The sequence below is a fragment of the Fundulus heteroclitus genome, chromosome 11, assembly GCF_011125445.2.
Source record: "Fundulus heteroclitus isolate FHET01 chromosome 11, MU-UCD_Fhet_4.1, whole genome shotgun sequence".
Taxonomy (NCBI): domain Eukaryota; kingdom Metazoa; phylum Chordata; class Actinopteri; order Cyprinodontiformes; family Fundulidae; genus Fundulus; species Fundulus heteroclitus.
In genome coordinates, this window is record NC_046371.1 from 36,917,579 (window position 1) to 36,941,750 (window position 24,172).

At 42.4% G+C, this 24,172-nt stretch overlaps 1 protein-coding gene across 8 annotated transcripts in view; it reads right to left on the minus strand.

Moving 5' to 3' along the window:
• Window positions 1-24,172, minus strand: part of arhgap32b (Rho GTPase activating protein 32b) — a 128,475-nt gene that overhangs the window by 27,507 nt on the left and 76,796 nt on the right. For 5 of the 8 annotated variants that reach the window (XM_021319303.2, XM_036143477.1, XM_012868109.3 and 2 more), the window contains 8 exons: window positions 10,292-10,378; window positions 8,442-8,579; window positions 6,904-6,996; window positions 5,260-5,382; window positions 3,822-3,899; window positions 2,491-2,572; window positions 1,334-1,384; window positions 946-1,020 (listed from right to left, as the gene is read on the minus strand). In XM_021319303.2, coding sequence (XP_021174978.2) covers window positions 946-1,020; window positions 1,334-1,384; window positions 2,491-2,572; window positions 3,822-3,899; window positions 5,260-5,382; window positions 6,904-6,996; window positions 8,442-8,579; window positions 10,292-10,378 — 727 coding nt within the window. The remainder of the gene's footprint in view (window positions 1-945; window positions 1,021-1,333; window positions 1,385-2,490; window positions 2,573-3,821; window positions 3,900-5,259; window positions 5,383-6,903; window positions 6,997-8,441; window positions 8,580-10,291; window positions 10,379-24,172) is intronic. The other 3 variants (XM_012868112.3, XM_012868111.3, XM_012868110.3) reach the window with 2 other exon arrangements.

Genomic DNA, 24,172 nt, shown 5'->3' on the forward strand with positions numbered 1-24,172 from the left:
CATCTGGGTCAGATCTACTGGGCCGTCTGGGGAGGAGAGAGACCCAGTGGCCACTATTTATCTAAAGTTCACAGCTTCTAATTTGGTGTAAAACAGAAAAGCCTAATTTCTACTGTACAGTGAGCAGCCTGCAACCCCAGTTTTCTACACACACAACAAAAGATTAACTGCATGTATGGTCTTAATTTTAACAGACTGCTGCATGTTCACTATTTCCATCCAGGAGAGGTTGGTGGTGAGGAGAGTGGATCTAGGCAGAGCGAGGAGATTTTTCCAGTGCCGTGTGGTTCCCTGCAGGAATGTGCTCTTTCAGTCACCATGGAGAGGGAGACAGAGGTTCCAACTCTTGCAGGACAAAGCTTTAACGTCCCTAGGATGGGTTTACAGGGCCCTCCTTTGTGAAGGGATTAAATAAATCAAGGCTGGTGGAGACCCAGCACCATGGCATTCCTGCTACGGCCTTTCACCTTCAACCAAACACACACACAAACACAGATGGCCCTCACACACACACACACACACACACACACACACACACACACACACACACACACACACACCACCAGCAGCTTTGTGTGGTTCTGTATGATCAGGATTCTCCCTCCTGTCGTTTACCTACACCAGCTCTGTGTGGATGGCCATCCGGTAAAATGATGCAGGCTTCTGTCGGTGGAGGCTCTCATGCATGAACAAAGTTTTGTGGAAAGACGTTTTACAGATTGACCCTTCAGTGATGCACGCCCTTCACCAAGGAATGTAAAGCTAAAACCAACCTCCCAGCAGTTTAAGAGTTAAAGGAAAGTCCAGTTTAAATACTGTAAGCAGTGTGAACGTTAGAGACACACAGCGCAGACACATCCATCAGGAGGAAGGAGGTAAAGTTTTTTGTGTGTTGCTTTATTGTTAGGAAGAGGGGGCACAACACACCGAGGGGTTTTTGTCTACCTGAACTCAGGCTGTAGTGGTTTAGCGGGTCGGCCACCCATGCACTGTCCGGCATTACACTCTCCATCTCCAAGTCTGCATGCAATCCCATGGACAGATGGACCAACAGACATTTGGATGGATGGATGGATGGATGGATGGACGGATGGATGGAGCCATGAGAGAATCAGAAGGAGAAAATCACTTTAAGTCAGATAACAAAGCAGCTGTGTCCTTTAGTGTGTACTGAGAAAATCTGACTGAATTTAACTATTCAAACTCTGAAGAAGCTGCACTAAAGGCTGGTGTCTTTTTAACATTTTGAACAAAGTCAAAGTGTGTGTTTCTATGCAGGTGAGTGAGGCTGAATATACAGACAGGCGGGTGAAGTGTGTATACCAACACGCACAGGGGGGGAAGAGACTCCATGAAGCAGGCTGCAGGCCAGAGGAGGGGGAGGCTGAGGCAGAGGAGTCACAGTCAAAGGCAACAAATCAAGACATGCTAAAACCAGCAAACATTATTAACAATGCAATGAAGCAGTGCACAGCAAACTATGGCACATTCAACACATGCAGCTGTGTCTAACACGTTGTGTTATTAATTAAGCTGCAATGATCTGCTCATTTAGGACAAGGTTGTGGGCGCAAATAAAAAAGGAACAGAAACAATAAACAACTTTGAAAACGATGCAACTGGCCATTGATGACTTTATAACAAAAACAGATTAGGGCAAGCCAGAATTAAAGAAGCCCTGAAACATTTAAAAGCAGGGATGGGCAAGCAGATGAACTCAAACTGGAGACTGAGGGGTGTTGTGGGGGTGCACTGCAGCAGCTAAGAAGCAAAGCAGCATTCTGGTTTAGTCAAAGTAGGCGTTGAATGCATTAAACCAGATTACCTTAAGCATCCACAAGCCCTAAAATCCCCATAAACCTCTGATGATATTCCCTAACTGTGGAGTCTTTTAATTTCCATTTCATCATTTCATCATTTCATCTGGGCCCTAACGTCTCAGGGGGAGTGTGATGGTCTGGAGCCTTGGAATCAATCCTCACCATGAAGCCCAGTGGATGGTTGTGACAGTGAGTCAGAGTCACGGGTTTGGAAGGTAGGAGGCAGACGGAGACACATTTTATGCTGCTCTCTTTGCCTTTTCAGACAATAATGCTAAACAGCAGCCGCTCTGCAGGCTCATCCAGTCGTTCCTGACACTAACAGGTACAAGGCTTTCCTATACCTGAGCCAATCAGAAATGATGTGAGCGCTGTTTACGGTCTATAATACTGTCAATGGGATGGAGACCTTTAGTCTGATCTTTAGGACACAACACACTCTGTGAGCACACACAGCCAAACGTCTACCTCAGTTACCCTCAACCTATAAATATTAAATATAAGCTTGTGTCACTGGACTGTTTGGCTGCAAGCACACATCTCACAAGGCAAACCATCACTGGATCACACTGTTCCACAATCCCCCCCACCACACACACACACACATACACACACCAGGAGCTCCCCTCTCTCACATGTAGACACAGAATGGATGCAGAAGGAGCAGTACCTGGTTTTGGCACAGAGTTGGTCATAGATTGTGGCACTTTGTCATTTATGAGCTCTACGCACTCGCTGGGAAAGAAGCCGACCTGAATGGAGGAAAGAAATGAGAGAGGCAGCAGAGTGAGAGAAAAGGAGGACTGGAAACATGTACTGAGATGCAACACCAGATTTAGAACTCATTTAAACCATTTCTGCTGTGTCCGTCCAATAATTCACATCAAGTCTTCCTCTTAGTTTAGCCATTATTCAGGTAGTTTGCAGGTTTCTAAGCAGAACATACAGTGTGTTAAACAATTCCAGCAAACATAGTGCATTAATTAGTCTCTGAAAATAGGTAAATGACCTCAGAACAAGCCTGCATGTCTCCACCAAAACGTAGAAGCACCAGCTGTGCATGCCCACTCAGTTCTGAAGTTCATAGAAACTTCATTAGATCAACAATGTGAACTATGATGTATTCTTGTCCATCATTACTTAAGAGAAGAAAACTGGAAACTGTCTGGTGACCAAAACAGGAGAACATTCAGCTTGATCAGCCTTGACCTGTGGGTCAGAAACTCTTACATTCAAACCTTTCCCAATAAGTAAAAGCGCCTTATGGGTAAGGTCCATAAACTATTACTGAGTGAAGATGAGTCAAAGTTTGCTGATTTCTGTCGTTTTTCATGAGACAGAGACATAAGATGCTAGTTAAACGCTAGCTGTATCTAAGACAAGGCGAGACCCATCGTTGTTTCATTCTGTCTGTTAGAGAGTATGATTTTAGGTGGATAACAGGAAGGGTGAATGGAGGACAGACTCGCTCTGCCTAGATCAACCAGACTCTCTCAATCACGCTCCTCTGCTACCAATAGAAATAATGAGCTCTCACTGCAGAAATGGGAGCAAAAAAGTATTTTCTCTGCTGTTGTTCTTAAGTTTGTAGCCCTAACAGGGAAACCTGAAGCAATTCAAACTGCTGTCTTTAGGTCAAAGCTTTCCAAAAAGCTGAGACTGGAAATAGCCACACAGCTCAAAGGCCTCTACTAAAGGCAAGATGTGAGGTGGATCAGTGAAACAGGCCTGAATAGCACCTGTCTCAGCTGAACTGAGAGCTGTGTAATAATATGAGTTCAGTGTCACAACACGGCCAGGTGCACCAGTAACATCCCCAAAGCTGGATTTGTTCCTTGCTTTGGTTTTTCAGCAAACCTGAGAATGTACTTTGAAACACAACGTTCCCTTCTTGTCTCCTGAAATCCTACAATAAAAGCGTAATCCCAGGTTTTCAGCCTGAGGGACACACTGAAAGACCAGATGTCTTTCTGTGATTTCTGCAGTGGGCCATAAGAGTACCTGAAAGCCATGCTTGCCCCTCCACCACGTGGTGTCCTCTTTAGGGGGCATATCAATCACAGACACGATATCCCCGACCTGCAGGAAGCAACAGACAACAGGATCAAGACCGTTCCAAAATAAACACACACATATGAGCACTTCTTCAATTTCCATTAAACTGTGCTATCACGTTTCCCTTTCTGTCATTAGGAGTGTTTCTAAAACCTTCTGCAGGAAGCTAAAGGATTCTGGGAATTTTTCCCTCGGCTTATTTTGACCCAGAAGGAAGAACTTGTGAAACATATTGTTCAATCGTCTTCACATGCTGAAGCAACCAGAGACTTTTCACCTCTTAGTTTTTGGAACTGGTGTGCTCCACTGCCCTTTACTAGTTCAATAAATAGAAAGAATTATATTCTGCACCAGATACAAAAACACAGCACCTTCCCAAAGGAGTTGTTCTATTTTCACAAATCTCGTCACATTGTCACCCAAAAATGTATTTTCTAGGGTTTAGCAGCGATCGTCCAGCATAACAGTGTATGTTTGTGAAGTGGAAGGAAAATACACAATCTTTGTCCAGTCAAAGCAATAAAGATCTGAAAAGTGTGGTGTGCATATTAGCATACACTTCTAGAGGTGGAAATTCTTCTTTAAATTTACTTCTGGACTTGGCCATTCTCCTTCAGGAATATGCTTTGATCTGAACAAACCTACTGCAGTTCTAGCTGTTTGCTCAGGCCTGTTCTCCTGCTGGAAGGTGGACATCCGCCCAAGGCTCCAGTCCTTGGTCCATTTTCTATTTAGCTAAATGCAGGGGGGCAACACTTGTCTCCTACATGGCATGGGGCAAAGCTCCACAGGACTTTCCTACATCTTTCTTTCCACTGTGGCTTTCTTCCTGATCATCCTAAATAAAAGCCGTTTTTCACTGATGTTTTCTAACAAACCACTGAGGACTTGACAGCACAACTGGATTTCTACTGAGATTAAATGATGGTAGGCTCCATTTTTTAAACGCAGTTGGCTGTGAAATATTTTATTTATGGATATTAGAGTAAAGGAGGCCTAATGCAAACACCACCACAGTGGTCAGATGTTTGTCAGTAAAAGTTTTTTTTTAACTAATATATAATTTTCCTTCCACTTCATAGCGGCTACTTTGTGCTGGTCTGTCACTTAGTCTGCAGCTCTAACATGACAAAATAAGAACAAATTCAAGGGGAAGGAATATGTTTGCACGGTACAGCATGAGAGTCGAAGTAATTCATTTAGAGAAACATGTGCTGTGGTAGTAGAGGCTGAGCTGTACGAGAACATGGAAAATAGAGAGCAGGCACGCAGCTCCGACATAGTGAAACAAACAGCAACCCTGATGTTCAGCTCTGCATGTAGGTCAGATGAGGAACTAGTTCACTCTGAATATTGCTTTACAAATGCTTTTTTTTATTATTACCTCAAATGACAGCTCGTCTGAGGCCTGAGCGTTGTAGCGCTTAATGACATGAGCAGCAGCGATCGCCGGCACGTTGATGGAGGACTCTTCATGAACCAGCAGATGATTCCCCTTATTATCAACCTGGTCAACACACACACACACACACACACACACACACACACACACACACCATCACACAAACACACACACACACACACACACACACACACACACACACACAGCATTAGAGTACATCTAATAGATCACAGTAAGGAGACAGACAGCAAAAGGAGCAACCATGTTTAAGTTTTTTGATGCTTTTGAATAAAACTAACTTCTACTGCAGTGTCCAGTAAGATTCCCCTGAAATAAAACTGCAGCTTAAAAAATTGTGGATTGGTCTTTTTTTAAGTGGATACTTTACTGTGAACATAAAGTAATTCCTGAGTAATCAGTGAAGGTCAAAGTCAAACTTCAGTCATGGCCAAAGCTTTTTCAATACATTTCTATGGCAAGATTAAAACGTTTCCTCTCTTTATCTCTTGGGTAAAACCAATTCTGTGAAGGTCTCAGTATAACCGTAGTGTTAACTTCTGGGCTAAATCCTGACTCAGACTAATTCTTCTCAGAGCTCGGGGTTTGCTCCTGTTTCTCCACCCACTGTTCAGCACTGACCACAGCTCCTCACTGAGCTTTACATGTGAGGAGTTTCCTGACCACAGATCCAAAACCCAAGCTTCTAATCTTTGAGACACCTCATTATCACTGCTGCCTCGTGGCATGGTGCTCCATCAGGCTGTGAGGGACGTAGATCACCAATCTGTGCTGGAATAGGTGGAAAACGTGGCTCTTGAACAACGTTTTGATCCCACTCAGTGGCGTGGAGCAGTGCTTCATTATGACTAGGCCTGCCTCCTCGGATGAGAAGCAAGATCAGGCTGCGAGTGGAGTGGAGCATGTTTCACAAAGGACTCCCGGCCACGCCCATCTGCCTTTCCTTCTCTAATAAAACTCATTTCCAGATCTCCCAAACAATCAGGAGGCAAACTCATCAGAATAACCATTTCTTCTGCTTCCTGGTTTCCCTGCAGAACTTTAACCTGTCTTTCATGTTGCTCTTTGACAAAAGAGGCTTATTGTCTGCCCCTCTGGTGATGAGTGTAAACTGCATTATCTGGCTGTTACAGTCACGCCCGCTTATTGTTGGGAAAGCTCTGCTCTGGTCTGGTGACAGGATGATTCTGCAGAGTACTCCCCAGGAGGGCATGGTCCTGGTGCCTACTGGGCACTCTCAGCCGCCCCTAAGCCTTCTGGGAGATTTAACCTCATAACAAAACCTTTTATTGAGGAAGCAAATTATCTATTGTTTCCATGTGAATTCAGATAAGCTCTTTGGTAGCCTTGCCTGTGCTTATGACTATAGTCAGAGGAAGTTTACTCTCCGTTTTAGTGGAAGGGATATCCAGGAACCAGGGAATTTTCTCTTTGAAACTAATCAATATGCATCTAATTCCAGTCAAAAAGTATTTAAAATGTATATGGTCACCTCAAAAACAAAAGCGTGTGTTTTGGCCATGACTGCGATAAATAATTAACATGATAAAAACATTTCAGAAAGAGAGTGACGGTGGACCTTGAGGACAGAGCAGACTTCAGAGTTACCTCCATCCATGTGAGGGCGGGGCCACAGTTAATCTTGTTGTCAGCAATAGCTGAGAGTCGTGAGAGGTAAGCCAACAACATCTGGGAGACCGACTGGAGATGGAAGAAAACAGAGCAGTCCTTCACTAATGCAACTCTCTCTACTGGATAATAAACACTTGAAGTAAAACGGGTGAACAGCTGCATGTGAAGAGGGTTCCCTTTATGAAAGGTTAGCACAGCGGCAAACTCTTCCACCAACAGGTCTGTAACACTCATTGAAGGATTCTGGCACCGTCTCAGCTCAGGTGCTTTTATGTTTCTGCTGGCCGCTGATGCACGAGGCAGATCAGACTAATCTGCTGGAGCGTGCTGCTCCTCCCTGATCACAGGCAGCTCCCAGCAGCGTGACAACACAAAGGATTCAACTAAACGCAAACCATGAAAAACTGCTTTAGCCGTAAAGAAATAAGGTTATTAAAGTTACATGTTAACATGCGTTATGAGAGAGGTTTTATATCCTATTTGGAATCTGTAATTAAAATAAGAAGGTCCCTTCTTTGACTCGACAGCTGGAGGTCTCCTGACTTCCTCCCTAGCTGTTCAGATTCGGTCTTCTTGGAGTATGCTCACACTAAAATGCAAAACATAAATGTGTTGATGGGAGAAACTGATCCTGGTATAGTATATTCACATAGTCAGCGGCCCTATTCCCTGCACTTTAAGCTGCACTTTAAGTTGCTAACTTTATTTTTATTCCACTCTCCTGCCACCTATGTTATGAAGCTGATGGCTCACCCATCAGCTTCATATGATCACACAGCCTCATAACGAGCTCACTGAAACATCCTTCTTTCTCTTAAAAGCTGATTTAACTACAAGCTGTTGACAAATGTTTGACTGGATGCTTCCAGTATGTAACGTTTCAAGCTGGACTAATTGTTAACAAATATCAATAGATTGAAAGATAATTCTCAATGTTTAAGGAATCATTTTATGCAGGTTTGGATGGCTAAGTCACAGCGATGCAGAGATAGACGTGACCTGGATGTTGTGGACTTGAGTAGTTGTGACTTGGCCCTCAAAGAGCAGAGTCAGACCAGGAAAAGAATGCCATGTGAGCATTTGTTATTCATGTTATTCATGGAAGTGTTAGTGCAGAGGTAAACCAGCTGAAGGAGTTTGGTTTAACTTTATACCTGCATTCTTCTGAGAGTCTAAACTAAAGCTTTAATCAGCGTGGAGAAGGAATACCTGAGGACACAGGAACACCTTCTGAGTGGATCGACTTGTAAGAGAAGCTCCTGGACATTAGAATTATGTACTGATTAATTAATTAACTGATACCCAACTCAGATGTCGTGTATTAACATTTGCAAGAACATATTTATGTCATTTAGTAAGGAGTGGATCCATCAGGAGTAATGTTAAAGGTTTTAGAATTCCACCTTCACCTCAGGGTTAATTTTACATGGAGAAATTTAACTCTGACATGGATTTATCTATTTAAAGGCCTGAGCACCCAGCTTTTCCTCCAGCAGTACAGCAGACAGCCTCACCTCCGTCTGATCAGTCAGACTCTCCAGTCGAGGCAGCTCGGGCAGCTGGGAGAAGCGACGGTCATAGATGCAGAGATGGAGGTGCTTGTCCAGAACACGGAAATCCTCATAGCTGCGCTTCACAATCCAGCTCCGGCCCTTCAGGAACAAAAGCACACAGCTGTAAGCCCCAGCCAGGCTGGCTGCAGAGCTATGGAAAACACACCGGGCAAAATCTGGACAAGCCTGGGCATTTCAGGCCACTTGGGAGGCTGCGCAACATTAGCTATGGTGTCTTACCTTAGCACAGGTAAGACACTTCTAATGCAGTCTCTTGTTCAGGAGTGTCTTTACATGAGGAATGATAAAGTTATGGCCCTTGGCATGGATACATCTGTGTGTAATGGCTCCTGATGATGAAGCTACACCAAATTATTTCACAGACTTTGCCTGACAATCCTCTTAATGCTGCAGTCTTCCCTGTTTCCCAACATTATTTTGTCCTTCTACTCAACCTTTCACTTCTGTGCTCGATTAAACACTTAATGAACAGCCAGCTTCCCTGTCAGTGCCCACCTATTGGATAACGATCCAATCAGACGCCTTACTATGATCGTACCACTTCTGTATTTTTTCAAATCAGTTACACTCTAGTTTTCTGAAAAACAGAATTTTGGGTTTTCATAGCAATAAGCCATAATCATCATAAATAAACAGAAATAAACAAATATCTAACAAATACTGCATTCCTCGCAGTAACTTGTGATACCAATACTATACACACTGATATTGCAGTGAAGATACAGTTCATTTTTGCTTTATTGTACAGTCTGCATAAAATATACTGTCATTGTTGAGAGCGAAGCAGCCACACGGAGTGGTGGGAAACAAACATGCCAACAGGTCACTTACTAAAGCATGAAGTTGGCAATAGAAGCAAACCGCTGGCCTCCAATCAGAGTGGTGTGGCCCGCCTCAGGATCACAGATCTATTATAGATTAGCCCATTTAGGATAAATTTGGTCCTCTGAATTCACAGCTCTGCTCTGAGGAGGATGCAGGCACTGCAGAGGTAAGCTCTGGCCACACCGTCACCGTTTAGTCCTTTCCTGCTTCGAAGGACTTCATACCTCTCCAGAGGAATTTCAGACTTAGATTCAGAACGTGTCTTCACAAATAAAGCACATTAGTAGCTTATTCAGCCTTTCTTAGCCGAATACAGGGACTCCAGGTGCAAACCTACAGGTTTGTTTCCTTCAATCTGCTCCATTTAATACAGCCTATTTTTGTCAAAACAAAAACCAGATTTCAAAGCGTTGTTCTTTTTGATCCTGCAGGAGAAATGCAAACCCCCCCAGAGAGAAAGTAGAGGTGGAAAACGTCTTCTGCTTTGATTTGCTAGAGAGATGCATGTGAACTGAAGCCAGGGCTTCAGGGACTGAAGCTGCAGCACACAGCTCTGCCGACTGATTCTGGTGCTGTTTTAAAAACGCTGGCAGGGAAAGACGCCACAGGCAGGGCTCTGTGGGCTTTTCTGACCCACTTTCAGACGGTGCTGGTGGTTACTCCTCCTTTTTTGGGTTTATGGCACTCAACCCGTTTCCCTGGGCTACTTTCTGTTAAGGGCTCAAAGTGCTGAACTCAAGGCCAGGTTGAGGCAGGATCATGTTTTTCCTTTTCCAAATAGAACTGGGGGAGATTTACTGGTTTTCCAACGGGTGTAAGAATCTGAAGGAGTAAATAAGCAACACTGTATGTACCCTGTGAACAGAATGTGATGAGGATCAGCAGCTGAATAAAAGTGTCCACTCCTGTCCACTGGACCAGGATGTGGTGCAGGGGAGAGGTAGCAGTAAGGTCTGCTGTCTTACCTGGCAGAAAATATGAACCAGGTACACCAGCTCTTTGGACTCGTAGCCGTTCCGTGTCACTTCACACTGTTCATCTCCAAGGGACAACTGAAAAACAAAGTGAAAACAGAAGCTGGTGCGTTACACGTCTGTCAATCACACCGGATCAGATGACAAGAACTCAATTCCATTAAAGTGATCCAAAGTTAGACAGGTCTGTAAACACAACCTTAGATATAACTGATATATAGGATGCATTAAATGACAGTTTTTGTGACATATTTGGGTTTATCTGTGCACACGGTAAGCAGCGCTGCTACAGGTTGAGGCCTACATGGCTTTTTAGAAGGAGAGAGGAGATAACATCCTCTAGCCTGGCCAACCAGACTGACTTAATTACAATACACAGCTTGTCGGTCTGGACAGGCCCAGACTCTCCACTTTATTACTTACTGGACCAGTCACAGCGCGGGAGTTTACAATACTTCACCCATTACCCATAATCCAGCAGCACTTTTCTGTAACCATAACAGTGAAGATGGCGGCTGCAATGGAGCAATATTTTAATGATGCCCTTTAATATCTCCTGAATGAGCTGGATATATCTTTACAAACTCAACAACAGGCAGCTCTACAGGCTAAAACAGAGCGTGTTGCTTGGAGTATGAGTCACATCTGTAGTTCTGGAGGTAGCTTTCCAGACTGATATGCCATGTTTAAGGCGTAAGACGGCCTGGCGGGCCAGGCTAAACATCCTCCAGTACAATTACAGACAATACATGTCATATCAATTTACTTAAACCTTTGCACATCTTTGTAGTTCAGTATAGTAATGATTTATAGATGTAGCCAAATAATGCTGGAATCTCACATATTAACTGGTCTATTGTGTGCTGAATTATTCTTGTAGTCCATGTTCTCTGCCAGTCAACTTCTATGAAATGTGGCACACTGTAACCCAGGTCTAAAATACAGTCAGCCTCCTGCTGTTAGATATTATTCACTGGAGTCACATAACCACATTTCCTTAAGGCAGACTGAGCAGATCTGATAAAATTATTGAAATTGTGTGTGAAACATCCCAAGCTGCTATAAAATGTGGAAACGTGGAAGGAATGGGACGTCCCATCAGATGGATCCATTTCACAGCCAAACAATTTTGGTAGCAAACCTTGAAGGTGTGAAACAAGCAAAAATCAAGTCACTTTAGCTTTTTTTCTTTTTCTGTTTTTTTTTTTATGGCAGTAGCGGCAATTTATTTTATTTTTTTTACAAAGTGGGCTGAAAGGAAAGGGGTTTGAGAGAGGGAGGAAGAAATCCAGTAAAGTTTCTCAGGCCTGAATCGACCTGGGTCAGCTGGGACGAAGACTAAGGCCTCGTGCTCACTATCCCTGTGCCATCGGAGCACACTCCACTTTAATCTTTTTTAAATACGAGAACACAGTGAGCGGTAACTCTGTGATTAATTGGAAGCCTGTGAGTTTGGTTCCAGCTTGAACATCCCATGTCCAGAACAGAAGTTCCTGGCAGGATGCTGATCCTCCTGTTGCCTACCAATCTACGAGATGCTGTCCATTTTGCTCCTTCTGTTTGAGTCATTTTCTACTTTCATACTAGACTGTAGACAAAACATTGCAAAGCCACCTACTGCAGGACGCTTCGTACCAACCACGTGTCAACGCATACCGCCTAGAGAACTGATCACTTAAATATCTATATTCCACTTTGGGTTTTCAGAGAAGTTGTGTGCTTCACGATACCAATAAATAAAATATAGACACAGAAAGAAAGAATCATTTTGGTTTGGTCAGGGTCATAATGTGTCAAATTTCATAAAAATTAATCAACCACAGTAAAAAAAAAAAAAAGTGGGTGTAATGCAAAGTTTTATTAACTACACAATTCAACAGTTACATTTGAGCGTTTGTATGATTACTTAGCTATGTAATTATAGAAATGCTCAACTGCATGAACAAAGAAGCTAATACTCAGGGCTTTATGTACATAGGAATGAACTGAGAGTAAGGAAGGGATGAAATGCTAACATGGAGGTTTGAAACAAACAAACAAATTGTGAGAGGCTGAATGGACCCAGATCCTTGGCACTGTGTCTATGAACGGGTGAATGTGATTTTACTGTAAAAGCCCTAACTTGACCAGACAAGCGGCATCTAAATACGGTCCATTTACTATTTACGTTGTGCGACTGTGTGTCTGTGTGTGTGGGGTGGTGGGGGGGGGGGGGGGCTGCCAAAGTTTGAGCCCATTTAAGCCTCAGTTAGAGACAGCTGTATGTGGATATACGGTGAACAGAGCCTTCACATAGCAACAATCTTCTTTCAATGCTTCTCTTAGCTTTCAGACACAAATTTACCATGACAGCAATGAGCCAATTATCTCTGTTTTGCATACATGACAAAGTCTTCCTGTTTGCAGAGAAAATAGAAATGATCCAACAGTAAAAGGCAGTTAAGAAGAGCACAGGGAATCTTTCTCCAATTTCATTACAATGAATCCTGGTTCTGAATGGAACTAGAAATCTGAGCACTAGTCACTAGTCACCCTTTAGGAATGCTTATGTCTTGTTTTTCTCTAAGTGTTTTTCATTTAGGTCTGTTATCATTCTGAGCTTCATTATGGTTACATAACAATATAGACTCTTGATTCTTGAAAAGTTAGTTTAGAGTCCTGCTCTTCTTTCCCATATAGTACCTTCACTAGAACTTAAAACTTAAACCTTAATCCACAAATTATCACCATCAGAATTAAATTATATTCCGATAGAGAGGGCAGGTTTATGATCCATAATGCGATCAGCGTCCATCTAAACACTCGTTCTGATTAACTCATGAACTCACTGCGCCTGCATGTGGAGGATGGGTCTGCAGCGCTGTGCAGCACAGAACGTTTAGAGATGATCTGAGTTTCCTCCTCCTCTCTAAACAGCAGGAGTTCTCTCAGAACCTGCAGAGTCCATTCTATGTGCTCAGAACAGTCAGAACCAACACACCTCCACGTTTGGTGCTGTTTTTTCCGCATGAAGAAGCACAAAACCTCTATGGTTGTTTTATGGAAACTCAACAACTCTGCAAATGTCTGCGTTTCTACTTTGAATAAAGCTTGGTGCAAGTAAACACACGTGATGGTGGGATTATTTGATTTTAAGCCCATATAAACGGTGCATTACCAATACTTTCTTCCTTTTAATCTGAACACATTTCAATCCAATCAGGGAATGTTGTGCATGTAAACAAGCTCCTGTCATTAAGCAGCTAACAGCCGCATCAGACGAGCCGTCAGACTGACGTTCAGGCGGCATCCTGAAGAACAACTTCAGCTACGCAGCATTCCACTGAGAAGTCAAGCGGTATCGGGGTTTCCTCACTTTGAAACGGATCAAACGTCCGATATTATAGCGACTTACCCTGCTGTTGAGCTCCCATCACCCTCATCAATGACTCCATGTTGTTTTAGGTCCTGTATCACTGTGGAGCCCTCCTACCATGTCAACTCTTGCATGTTACTTTTGGTTTGGTGAAGCGCGATGACCTCCATATCTTTTGAGGACTTAGTTCAAACCGTTTTCTCTGTGTCGTCATTTATAGAACAAAAGAAGAATTTGAAAATGACGCCTCAAACTTGCTTTGTTTTCATCGCTCTGGAGTCAGTCAGCCAGCATTGACCTCCGCTTGCAGGTGCAGTAAACGGCTGTGCGACATGGTGAGTGACCATTAATCGCACGACACAACGAATCGATGATGAAATTCGTTGCCAACTCTTTTAATTGTTGATTTTTGTTGATTTTTATTGATTTTATCGATTCGTTGTCGCAGCCCTAAAAAATAAACTATAAAATCACATAAGATATTACAGCCATAAAGATCAAAATAGAGCCCAGGTGCATCTTTCACTGATCACTCACTTCTACAGCGTAATTGGAGAACATGTGTTGTAAATTCATTTGATTGGACAAGATTAGGAAAGGCCCACACCAGTCTATATAAGTTCCCAGAGTTAGAGCTCAAAAAAAGCATGAAGTCAAAACAATTGTCAATAGACCTCTGAGACAGTACTGTCTGAAGTGACAAATCTGGGGGAGCCCAAATGAAATGTCCTGCTGCTATGATGGAGAACCCTCTGCAGTATCTGGTAGAGTGGCCAGACGGAGGCCACTCATTTGTAAAAGCTGCATGCTATCCCAGGTTAATGGCAGCCAAAAGGAACCTGAAGGAGACACCTGGAGGTTTAGCACTTTTGCCACAAATGCCAGGGATCATGTTTGGAAGAAATCATGTATCGTCCATGACATGGACAATACATGGTTACAGTGAAGCATGGTGGGGGCAGCATCATGCCGTGGAAATGCCTTTATGTAGCAAGAACATAAACACTAGGCTAGATAGAGAGGAAAGATGAATACAGCAATGTACTATATCCTGGATATGAGGCTATGGTTCATCTTTGAGAATAACTCAAAGCAAGGGGCAATGTCCTTCAGTGGCCCAGCCAGAGCCCAGACTTGAACTGCATTGAACATCTCTAGACGTCTGAAAACTGCTTAGCACCAACATTTCCCATCTAACCAGAAGGAGCTTGAGAGGTTCTGCAAAGAGGAAAGAGCAGACACTCCAAAAGATAGTTGGGCCAAACTTGTGGCATCCTATTCAGGTAGACTTCAGGCAGTAACTAATGCTAACACAAGATGATAAAGAACACATCATACTCAAGTCTATCACCTTTTGTCCATGTTTTCAAATGGCAAAACATGCTTTTTTGATGCCCTTTGGCTCCTAATATAAATAGCCATGCTAGGAAAACAATTTCAATGGAGCTTAAAGGAAAACCAGAATCAGCTGAAATTGGGGTCAAGTGGTTTTAAGACTTTCCAGAAAACTCTGTTTGGTGTATCTCTGGTTACTGAAAGCTAATATAGTTGGCACAAGAAAAATATGCAAAATAAAAATAGGCAGCAATTTTTATAGATTTTACGAATGATTTTTAAAGACTAATGGCTAATATAGCCTATCTCTGAACTACTGTGGACTACTTTAGGTCAAGTTACTCATCTGGAAACAGAGGATTACAAAGTACATAAATCATCAATAAAATCGTTAGAACTACAAAAACGTCTAATTGTTTTTTTTTCAGGATATTCTCTGGCAGTTTGGAAAGAAAATATCCATGATCCTCTGACCATGCGCAATTCAGACTTATTAAAGCTTTAACTAAGTTGCAGATCAAAATATTTGTACAATATCCTGATGTGCAAAGTTGTCAACAATAAACATTACCATACCATCATATCCCTGTGCACACAGACAAGACCAACAAACTGCATCACACCAACGGAAGAATTTTGATTTTCTGATCTGATCTTTATGTACTAAAGCCAAACGCTGCTCCAGTATCTGCAGGAGCAGGACATTCTGAATGAAGAACCAAAGGGCAAAGTCACAAAGATAAAAACACTTGCCACACTTACAGTGGGTCGCGTCTGGCTGCACTCCTAGCTGGCGTTCATTCCTTTCAAAGTGAACACTTTCACACCCAGTTTGATCCTCCTTATCACACCAACACCTGCCCCAGTACCGTTCCACTGGCTTTCTCCAAAGACAGAATGGACATGGAGCTTGTTATCCCACAGCAAGGTCTAATGGTCAGCTCTCCACTCTCTTTCACATACAGTGCAGACGATTGCGATTCAGAGACAATATCACCCGCAGCTGGTGTTGGAGGGCGAGCGGCAGTGGAGCAATTTGTTGGATTCCTCAGTGGGACAGCTTTTATCTACTCCTTTTCCCCCTCTTCCATCCAACCATTGTGATACCCCATCCTCTGTACACGTTCTCCTTCTAGCTGGCGTCCTTCCTCTGATGGCTAGCGCCCAGCACAAGTTTGACACCCAATCTGCTCAGCAGCTGGGAAGAAAAGGTTACACGCAATCCCAAAAAAAAGCGAAGCCGTGTTCTTTTAGTGTTGTTCCCAGTTGACCTGACCGTCTGTTTTCTGTGTCCCTCTGCCACATGCTATTCACTCGCTTTTTCTTTCTCTCCCCTGTCTGACATGCTGGCTAACCCCTCCCCCTCTCCTCCTCCTACCCCTCTCTAGTTGGTGTGTTCCCAGGACAAAGAGAAAGATGGAGGGAGAGACTGCAAAAGGAAGCCAAGGGCAGGAAGGGTTTTTTATTTCTGTCCTCTCACATGTATAGATCCTGGACTATCCTTATACACCCAACCGACCTGCAGCAAAACTAACCACGGTGACAGACATCCACAGAAACTACAAGCTTAACTTGTCTTTGCTCCGGTCCCAGCCCTGCGTCTCAAACTATTTCACATAAGACTACAAGAAGCAAGAAGATGCCATTACTTAGAACTACAGCTGCACAATCGGCATTTCAATGTCAGCATGTGCATTATAGCAAAATTGAAGGGCTGCTCGCGTCCAATATGTAGTAGATCACAGTATTTATTTTATTTTATGGCACTAGTGGCTTTTATTTGACAGTGGGCTGACAGGAAATGGGGTTGAGAGAGGGGGGGGGGGGGGGGGGGGGGAAGACATGTGGCGAAGGTCCATGGGTGGGGACATGAACCCTGTTGGGCCATGTCGAGGACTGAGGCCCCTGTACATGGGTGGTGCGTTCTATCCCTGTGTCACCACCGTACCCCAGACCAATCCTGGCCAAATCTTTTAAAAACAGCACAAACACTGATTAAATAGATTTTCTACAGTGAAGAGAGTCACTGTTAGTCTCAAACTCCTGCATTAGCATGGCAGGTCTAATCTAAATTCATGTGGTACGTTTGCTGAAGACCACACATCCAAAGGCCCTGCACAGCTTCAGGCTGTTAACTCTGGCCTTGCGTCTGATGAAAACCCTCGAGAGGTTGTTCATCTTCGCCTGCCGCTCCACCTTGTCCTTAGATTTTCCTTCATTGCCCTCACCGGTGTCCCCTAACCATCTGATTGGTGCCACCAGGTTCTCATGCTTTCTCTCTCCCTCTCCTCCTGGTACTGAAGCAGTCTGGTTTCAGGCTTCATCACTGGTTCCTCCTGTTTGTTACACCAGGTTTAATCCTTACTCCTTTACCACAAACCAATGAAAATGTCTCGGTTGATTTCAGTTGTTAAGTCATAAAAACTTAATATAAATAAAACTTCTGGATCAAAATAAACACAACAATTACTATTCCACACGTTATTATTTATTAAACCAAAACAATTCCCTGTTACAGTAATTATTCTAGTTCAATAAAACTAGGAAACTCTACTCAATACTAAAAATAAACATGCAAAGAAAAATGAATGAAAATAACCAAGTCAAAATGGATTAAAATGAGAGGTAGTAATTCTTAGTTCAACTCACAGTTGTTTAAACATCACATTCAAGATGTCGGCACTTTGACGTAGCAGCATTGAAAGACAAAAATAGCTCTGAGAAGATAGGCTTGAAACTAGATGGGGACGCTTTGTCTTCTACAGCCACTTAATCTAACTCTCATAGTTACTTCACACCTTCCTAAGATGGCGACAGTGACGACATATGACCTATGACCTACGACGTGGTAGGTGAGGATGAGGTCCTAATGACGTCTTTAACGCACACACCTAGTGTGTAGGGCGGGCTTTGACCAGGAGGTAGTCTTTACTCCAGAGCAAAGGATTCATAAGTCCGTCAGGCAGCGAGGAACGGGAGGGAATTCCTTCGGTCTCTGGGTTTTTCAGACGTTTGTTCGGCCAAACAAAAGCGAGGTTCCAACGATCACTGGGAGATAAGCGGCTCTCAGTCTCTGATCGAAGTGAATTCAAAGTACCTTTTAAAGTTCACCTCCTGCATTGGAAAAGCAGGGAAAGTTTGCTTCGGAAGTTGTCGGTCCAGCGAGAAATCGAACACGTGCCACGTGGGGGGGGGGGGGGGGGGGGGGGAAGAATCCCAACGGGATGAACAGCTGTATGTATAAAAAAGAGCTTGCAGGCTCTTTTTATATCATACCATAGCAACGTTATCTCGTTGCTAGGGCCGGTGGTTTCATTGACAGTGTTGCATGCATAGACATCATATATACGTAGACGCGTCATAGGGCGCAGGTTCGCACGTCAACGTCACCGCCATATTGTATGTGGCAGAAAAAAGTTGAGTTCTGTTATTGTGAACGTGGATCAGAGAAGATGCCTCATTCTTGTGCTGCAATAAATACACACACACACACACACACACACACACACATATATATATATATATATATATATATATATATATATATATATATATATATATATATGTGTGTGTGTGTGTGTGTATTATGAATATAAGGATCAATTTGTTAAATCTAAACATTGTGGTCTTCATTATTTCATAAAACCGTGTCACATGTGAACCTTTAGGAACAGACTTTTTGGGTGAGTATTAAAGAGGTAAAATTAATAATATGAGGAAAAAAAGTCCTAGGTCAATAAAGTAAAAATAATCAAACAAACACAAAAGTGATAATGTTATGATAAAAACATCATATTATGAGAATTAAGGGGGAACATTTCCAGAATAATCACAGTTTGTAGAATTATTTCACTCCTGGAGTAATAGGACCAGGTTAGATTATTTTAAATATTTTTATTCTTTAGGAGAATAAATTCAGGAGAATGAAGCTAAAGGGATACGAAAATAAACTTCTATTACAAAAAAAAAATACTACGAATACAAAGTATATTCAGAGATTAAAGTCCCTCTGATACTGTTTAAGTGACTGAGTAACTGCAGATTTGCCACATTTAAGATGGCGGACGCTCTGACGCATCGCAGCATAGGCAGAACCCGCCCAATGACGCGTCTACTCTTATATTATGTCTATGGTTGCATGCTGGTAGTCAGCGGCCATTTTGACCATATTGCATGCTGGGAAATGTAGTGTCACGTCGTAAAGGGCATTACACCCTTCATGAAAGACGTTCTTTCTTTTCTTAAATAGCTGGTGCTACTCTAGAGCTGATTTTTTCCCTTAGGCAGTGTGCCTTCAGTCAAAACAGAAAGAGTTGGTACTTGCCGTTTTAAAATTTTTGAAAAATCCACATCACTAAAATCTTTAAACTTAAAAAAAGGTTCCGTGATATTATAGGAAAGAAGAGCCACATTGGCGTGTAATAGGTTATAGGTAATAGCATTTTGGGCCACTTCACTCATCAACTTGAATCTGTGGCAGAAACTCACAGGCATTACAACTATGGATCAACTTCTACTCTCTATGTTGCCACAATACTTACACATTGCTCTTAGTGTATGTCGTGTGTTTATGTATCCATGTATAGCTGTCTGTGGATAGATAGATGCACTAACTGCCCAAATGTTGAGAAAACTGTTGATGTTCCCATTGGGTTAAAGTGGTTAAAAGACCCATGTGTTATTTCAGAAATTCCTTTCAAACTTGTGTCAGCAAACCCTCCCAGCTGGCCTAAACCTCAGGCTCTGAAATCTCTGAAACTCCAAGATCTACAACTGGAATCCAACATATGCAGTGGAAAACAGGCCTGGCGACAGACGCACTGCTGAGCCAACCCAAGCTGTGTATTTCAGTTAGCTGAGATTTCTGCTCCCCCTGGCTGGCCAAGCACAGCTTTCAATCTCTCTACTATACGTCTGCTTATGAAAATCAAATGATAATCCAGTGATGACCTAGTTCATTCAGGCCACTGCTATGCGACACCAATGAAAGGCTCCACATGCCCACATGATGTCCAGGAAACCTAACTTACTTATCTAAGCTGCCACAGGGAAAGAAAAAACAGAATAGCGGTTTTAACTAAATAAAATGCAATGGGGGGAAAAAAATGGGGGGGAAAAAATGGGGGAAAATGCACATTTGTTAAACTCTAGTTTTTATAAAAAGATGAAAAATATCAGTGTTTTGGCATTTACCTTCCCAAAACGTTCCAAGAATACAGTGCAAGTTGGAGTTTGAAGGAACATAACCCAGGCTTCAAGTGATGCTTTTCCCCCGTTTTTTATATCCAGTCATCAATCCATCCATTGTTTTATTCACCAACCAGGTGGTTCAACCAAGCATCCCCCCACCCTATTAGACCGGTCGTCCATTCATCTAGTTACCCATGAGGCCATCTATTTGTCCATTCATTCATTAAGCCATCACTTAGTTAATTCCTCAAGCTAATATTTGTTTCTTCATAAAAAGGTCCATCTATGAATTCATCCATCCATCCATCCATCCATCCATCCATCCATCCATCCATCCAACAAGTAAAGGTAACCAGGCACCAAAATGCCTCAGACACATTAGACAGCATTGCTAGCACTTGATGGTTTAATAGGTCTTTCAACAAAAGGGTCTCATCTTGTAATTGGCCACCATGGGGGCTTTGTGATGTCACAGTGATCTTGTCATTTCAATTTCTTACATACGTGTTTGCATGTGCATTGAACGTGTGTCTTTGGCCTGACAAATCACTTGGCTTGGAAATCATTAGCAATGACATAAATTCTGAATGACTAGTGAACAGAGAACGGGGCTAGAGTCCCAACTTGTGGGAAAGGAAACTTGCAATTTAAAGTGTAATGGTGGGTCTTCCCCAATGCCATTCCCACATACTGGTGATTTGTCAAAGGGCAAAAGAGCAGAGCCAGTGGAGGCAGAATGCACGCTTTGCTGCAGTGAATGGGAGCTGCAGAGGGAAGTGTGAAGGGGCTATATCTAAAATCATTACTTAAGCTATAAAAATGGATTTGGTATAGGACTCAGGAGTGCAATGGAATTTATACACAGAGCGAGGTTGCTGAGAGCAGGGTGAGATCAGAGCTTGGAGCAGGGACACAAAATAAATCTGATTACTGTGGTGTGCATACACACAGCTCTGTGTAAGGATAGATTGAGCACAATTTAACACAGATTAACCTCGGTTGGAAAAGGAACTAAGTGGGGCGGAAATGGATTTCCACCTAAGTGCAAAGAGTATATTGTCAATATGTGCATCCTGCTAATTCAGGCCATTCTGCACACCGGTGGCAGAATCCCCCCCCCCCCCCCAAAATTACAATCCAGTAAGTACAGGCAGGATGTATGTCAGAAACTAAGGTGAAGCCTAAATGACTGCGTCATATGGGGTCTTCAGTTTGGTAAAACACGTAGATGGCGAAAAACAAAAAGAAAACATTTAATATGGTTTTCCTGATCCACAGATCCTTTTTATGAGGCAGGTAAAGCAGGGTCAAGGTCTTCCAGATGAGTTATCAGCTCCCTAAAGTGCAGTTCCTGCAAGCAGCCAGCTCAGCAGTAAAAACATTCCAACATTTAAGCATTTTCCCACAGGAGGTTGGGAAATAAATCAGTTAAGCCAGGTTAGAAATTTGCACAGACAGAGCAAAGGGAACAGTCTAAGCAGGTAATACTTATTGTTGACTGACTAAACTCTGTGTGGTGGAATAAATTCATAAAAATAAGAAACATCCAGGTTTATATAGAGCAGATAATGTCCTCAGGTGCAGAGTATGGGTTTGGTTTTGAATCAATATCATGGCAAGTTAAAAAACAACACCAACCATTTTCTGAAAGGCTCAACCCTTTAATTCTGGGTTTATGCAGCTTAGTCTGTGGTGTAGTTTTAAGAAGCTTTCAACAACCACCACAAGGCACAAAGACTCCAGGCTTCTGCTTTCCCCAACACGAGCAGAATGAGTAATGGTTACATCATTCCTGGGCCTCTGGATGAACATGTGACAGAGGGTTTGACATCATCTCACAGGAGAACCAAGCTCTCACCTTTTCACGAGACAAACATATGACTCCCCAATAACTCCAAATATTAATGTCTATAGATACAAAATCAGACTTTGGTTATTGCTTTTTCTCCAACCTTTTTATTTTTATTGTGGGAGGCCCGTCTGAATGTATGCTTTGCAGGGGTATTAAAAATGAATAGGGTCTCACTAGGAAGGGCTTTATGTCCTGGGGCATAATGATGCTCAACTGGAAGAACATGCACACATGCAGGTGATGGGTGACAGGATGGGTAAATGGCCTTTTTGTTATAAATCAGAAGGCTGATTCCCTGTAGGACATGTTAGCTGTGCAGCTACTTGAGGATGCCAGTGTTCATTGAATGGATAGCTGCTTCCAAACATGCTGCCTGCTGCTCTGGCTGACCAACACACACGATTCTCACGCTTTCTGACTGTGTGCATTGCAATCAACATGAGGGGAAGCTCCTTCACAGCTGTTAAAACTTCTGTCATGATTATGGTCCTATACCAGATTCTCATTCCAACTCCTGCGTTCTCGCACATAAAAAGTTGAAACATCTCAGCCTATTTTTTCAAAATTCTTTCCCCGAGATCCACAGAGAGATCAGCTAGTAACCAGAATTTGCAGCTTGATGGGACATAAAATACATTTAGAAATTTGACTATTTTCCTGACAGCAGCACAATTCAGTGTAGAATTGTACAAGTTTGAGTAAAAAAACTCAGAGTTGAAACTCAAGTGAGGTATTTCATAATGAAGTAAGAGGAAGAGCAGAGATTCAAGAAGCCATTTAAACAAACAAAGATGTTAAGACATGACTGTAGTTCATTAGTGCTTTGAAAGCAGAAGGGAGAGCCATACTTTCGGCGGATAAATACAGCAAAGGGTGAATACAGCAAAGTTGCTCTTTTTTTTAAATCCATTTTGGACTTGTGTCTGGCAGCTGGAAGACCTGGCAGCCTTTTGGAGAGATGAGAGTTAAGGAAAGGATCTACATAGCCTAAAATACTCTGAACTGCCAAAAGTATTCACTCGCCCATTCAAATAACCCAGATCAGCTGTTCCATCACTTCCATGGCCTCGGGTGTCTAAAATCAAGCACCAGGCCTAAAGACTGTTTCTACAGACATTTGTGAAAGAACAGGTGACGCTCAGGAGCTCAGTGGATTCCAGCGTGTTTCTGGAATAGGATGCTATCTGAGCAACAAGTCCAGTCATGACATTTCCTCACTACTAAATACTATTTGCAGTTATCTATGAATATCCGTATGTGGCAGTAAGAATTACTGTTCAAAGTTCGTTTCTATTTCCAATTACCTGGAGTCACTTGAGGATATTCATAAATATTGATATAGCTCCCACTCACAGCCCTTCATATACAGCTTTTCATTTTCAGTGTAATGACACATTAATCACTGACAGAATGGTGTCCCTACTGAGATCTACTGTGATAAATTAAATACCAAGATGGGTAATAAATAAAAATATTCCTCTAGAATGGTTTCCCAAAAAAATGCATTTGTTTTTCAGTAGACCTGCTCAATGTTATTTCTTTGTGGTCCATCAGTTGATTGGACATCAGTAACTGATATCAGTCAATGTTCCTTAGATCAGCTAGTCAAGTAGGACAAAGTCTGGATTGTCTGCCCTTGTTCTTTAAATCCATCAAGCTGAACTGCTCCAACTCCTCTAAGTCTGTGTTTGGAAAAAATAAATAAATAGGGACATAGGCTACCATGCAGAAATGGGTAGAGTTTTGTAACTGCAGCGTTTTGGATTGCATTTAAACAATTGGCTCCATAAAGGAACCTGCCCTATACATTTCCTTTTTCATGGTTCATGTAGAGTGCATTTAAATAAAGAATTTTATGCAAATGTCTCTGTATCTGTTGTAGTCTTTAGTAAGAAAATTGGAACTGGTTAGTCATGCCTCAAAGGAAACCGATAATTGGTATTGGCCAGCATAAGCCTGATAAGTAGTGTAAGTGCCATTTTGTGAAGTTTGAACATCAATAACTGATTTATGTTATGTATTGATGTCTTATGTTTTTGCTTTGTATTAAGCAGTTGAGAACAAGTCCATTTGTCTGTTATTATTATTGCAGATTTGGAGACATTCTGTAAAGAAAATGTTATATGCATTTTGGCTGTAG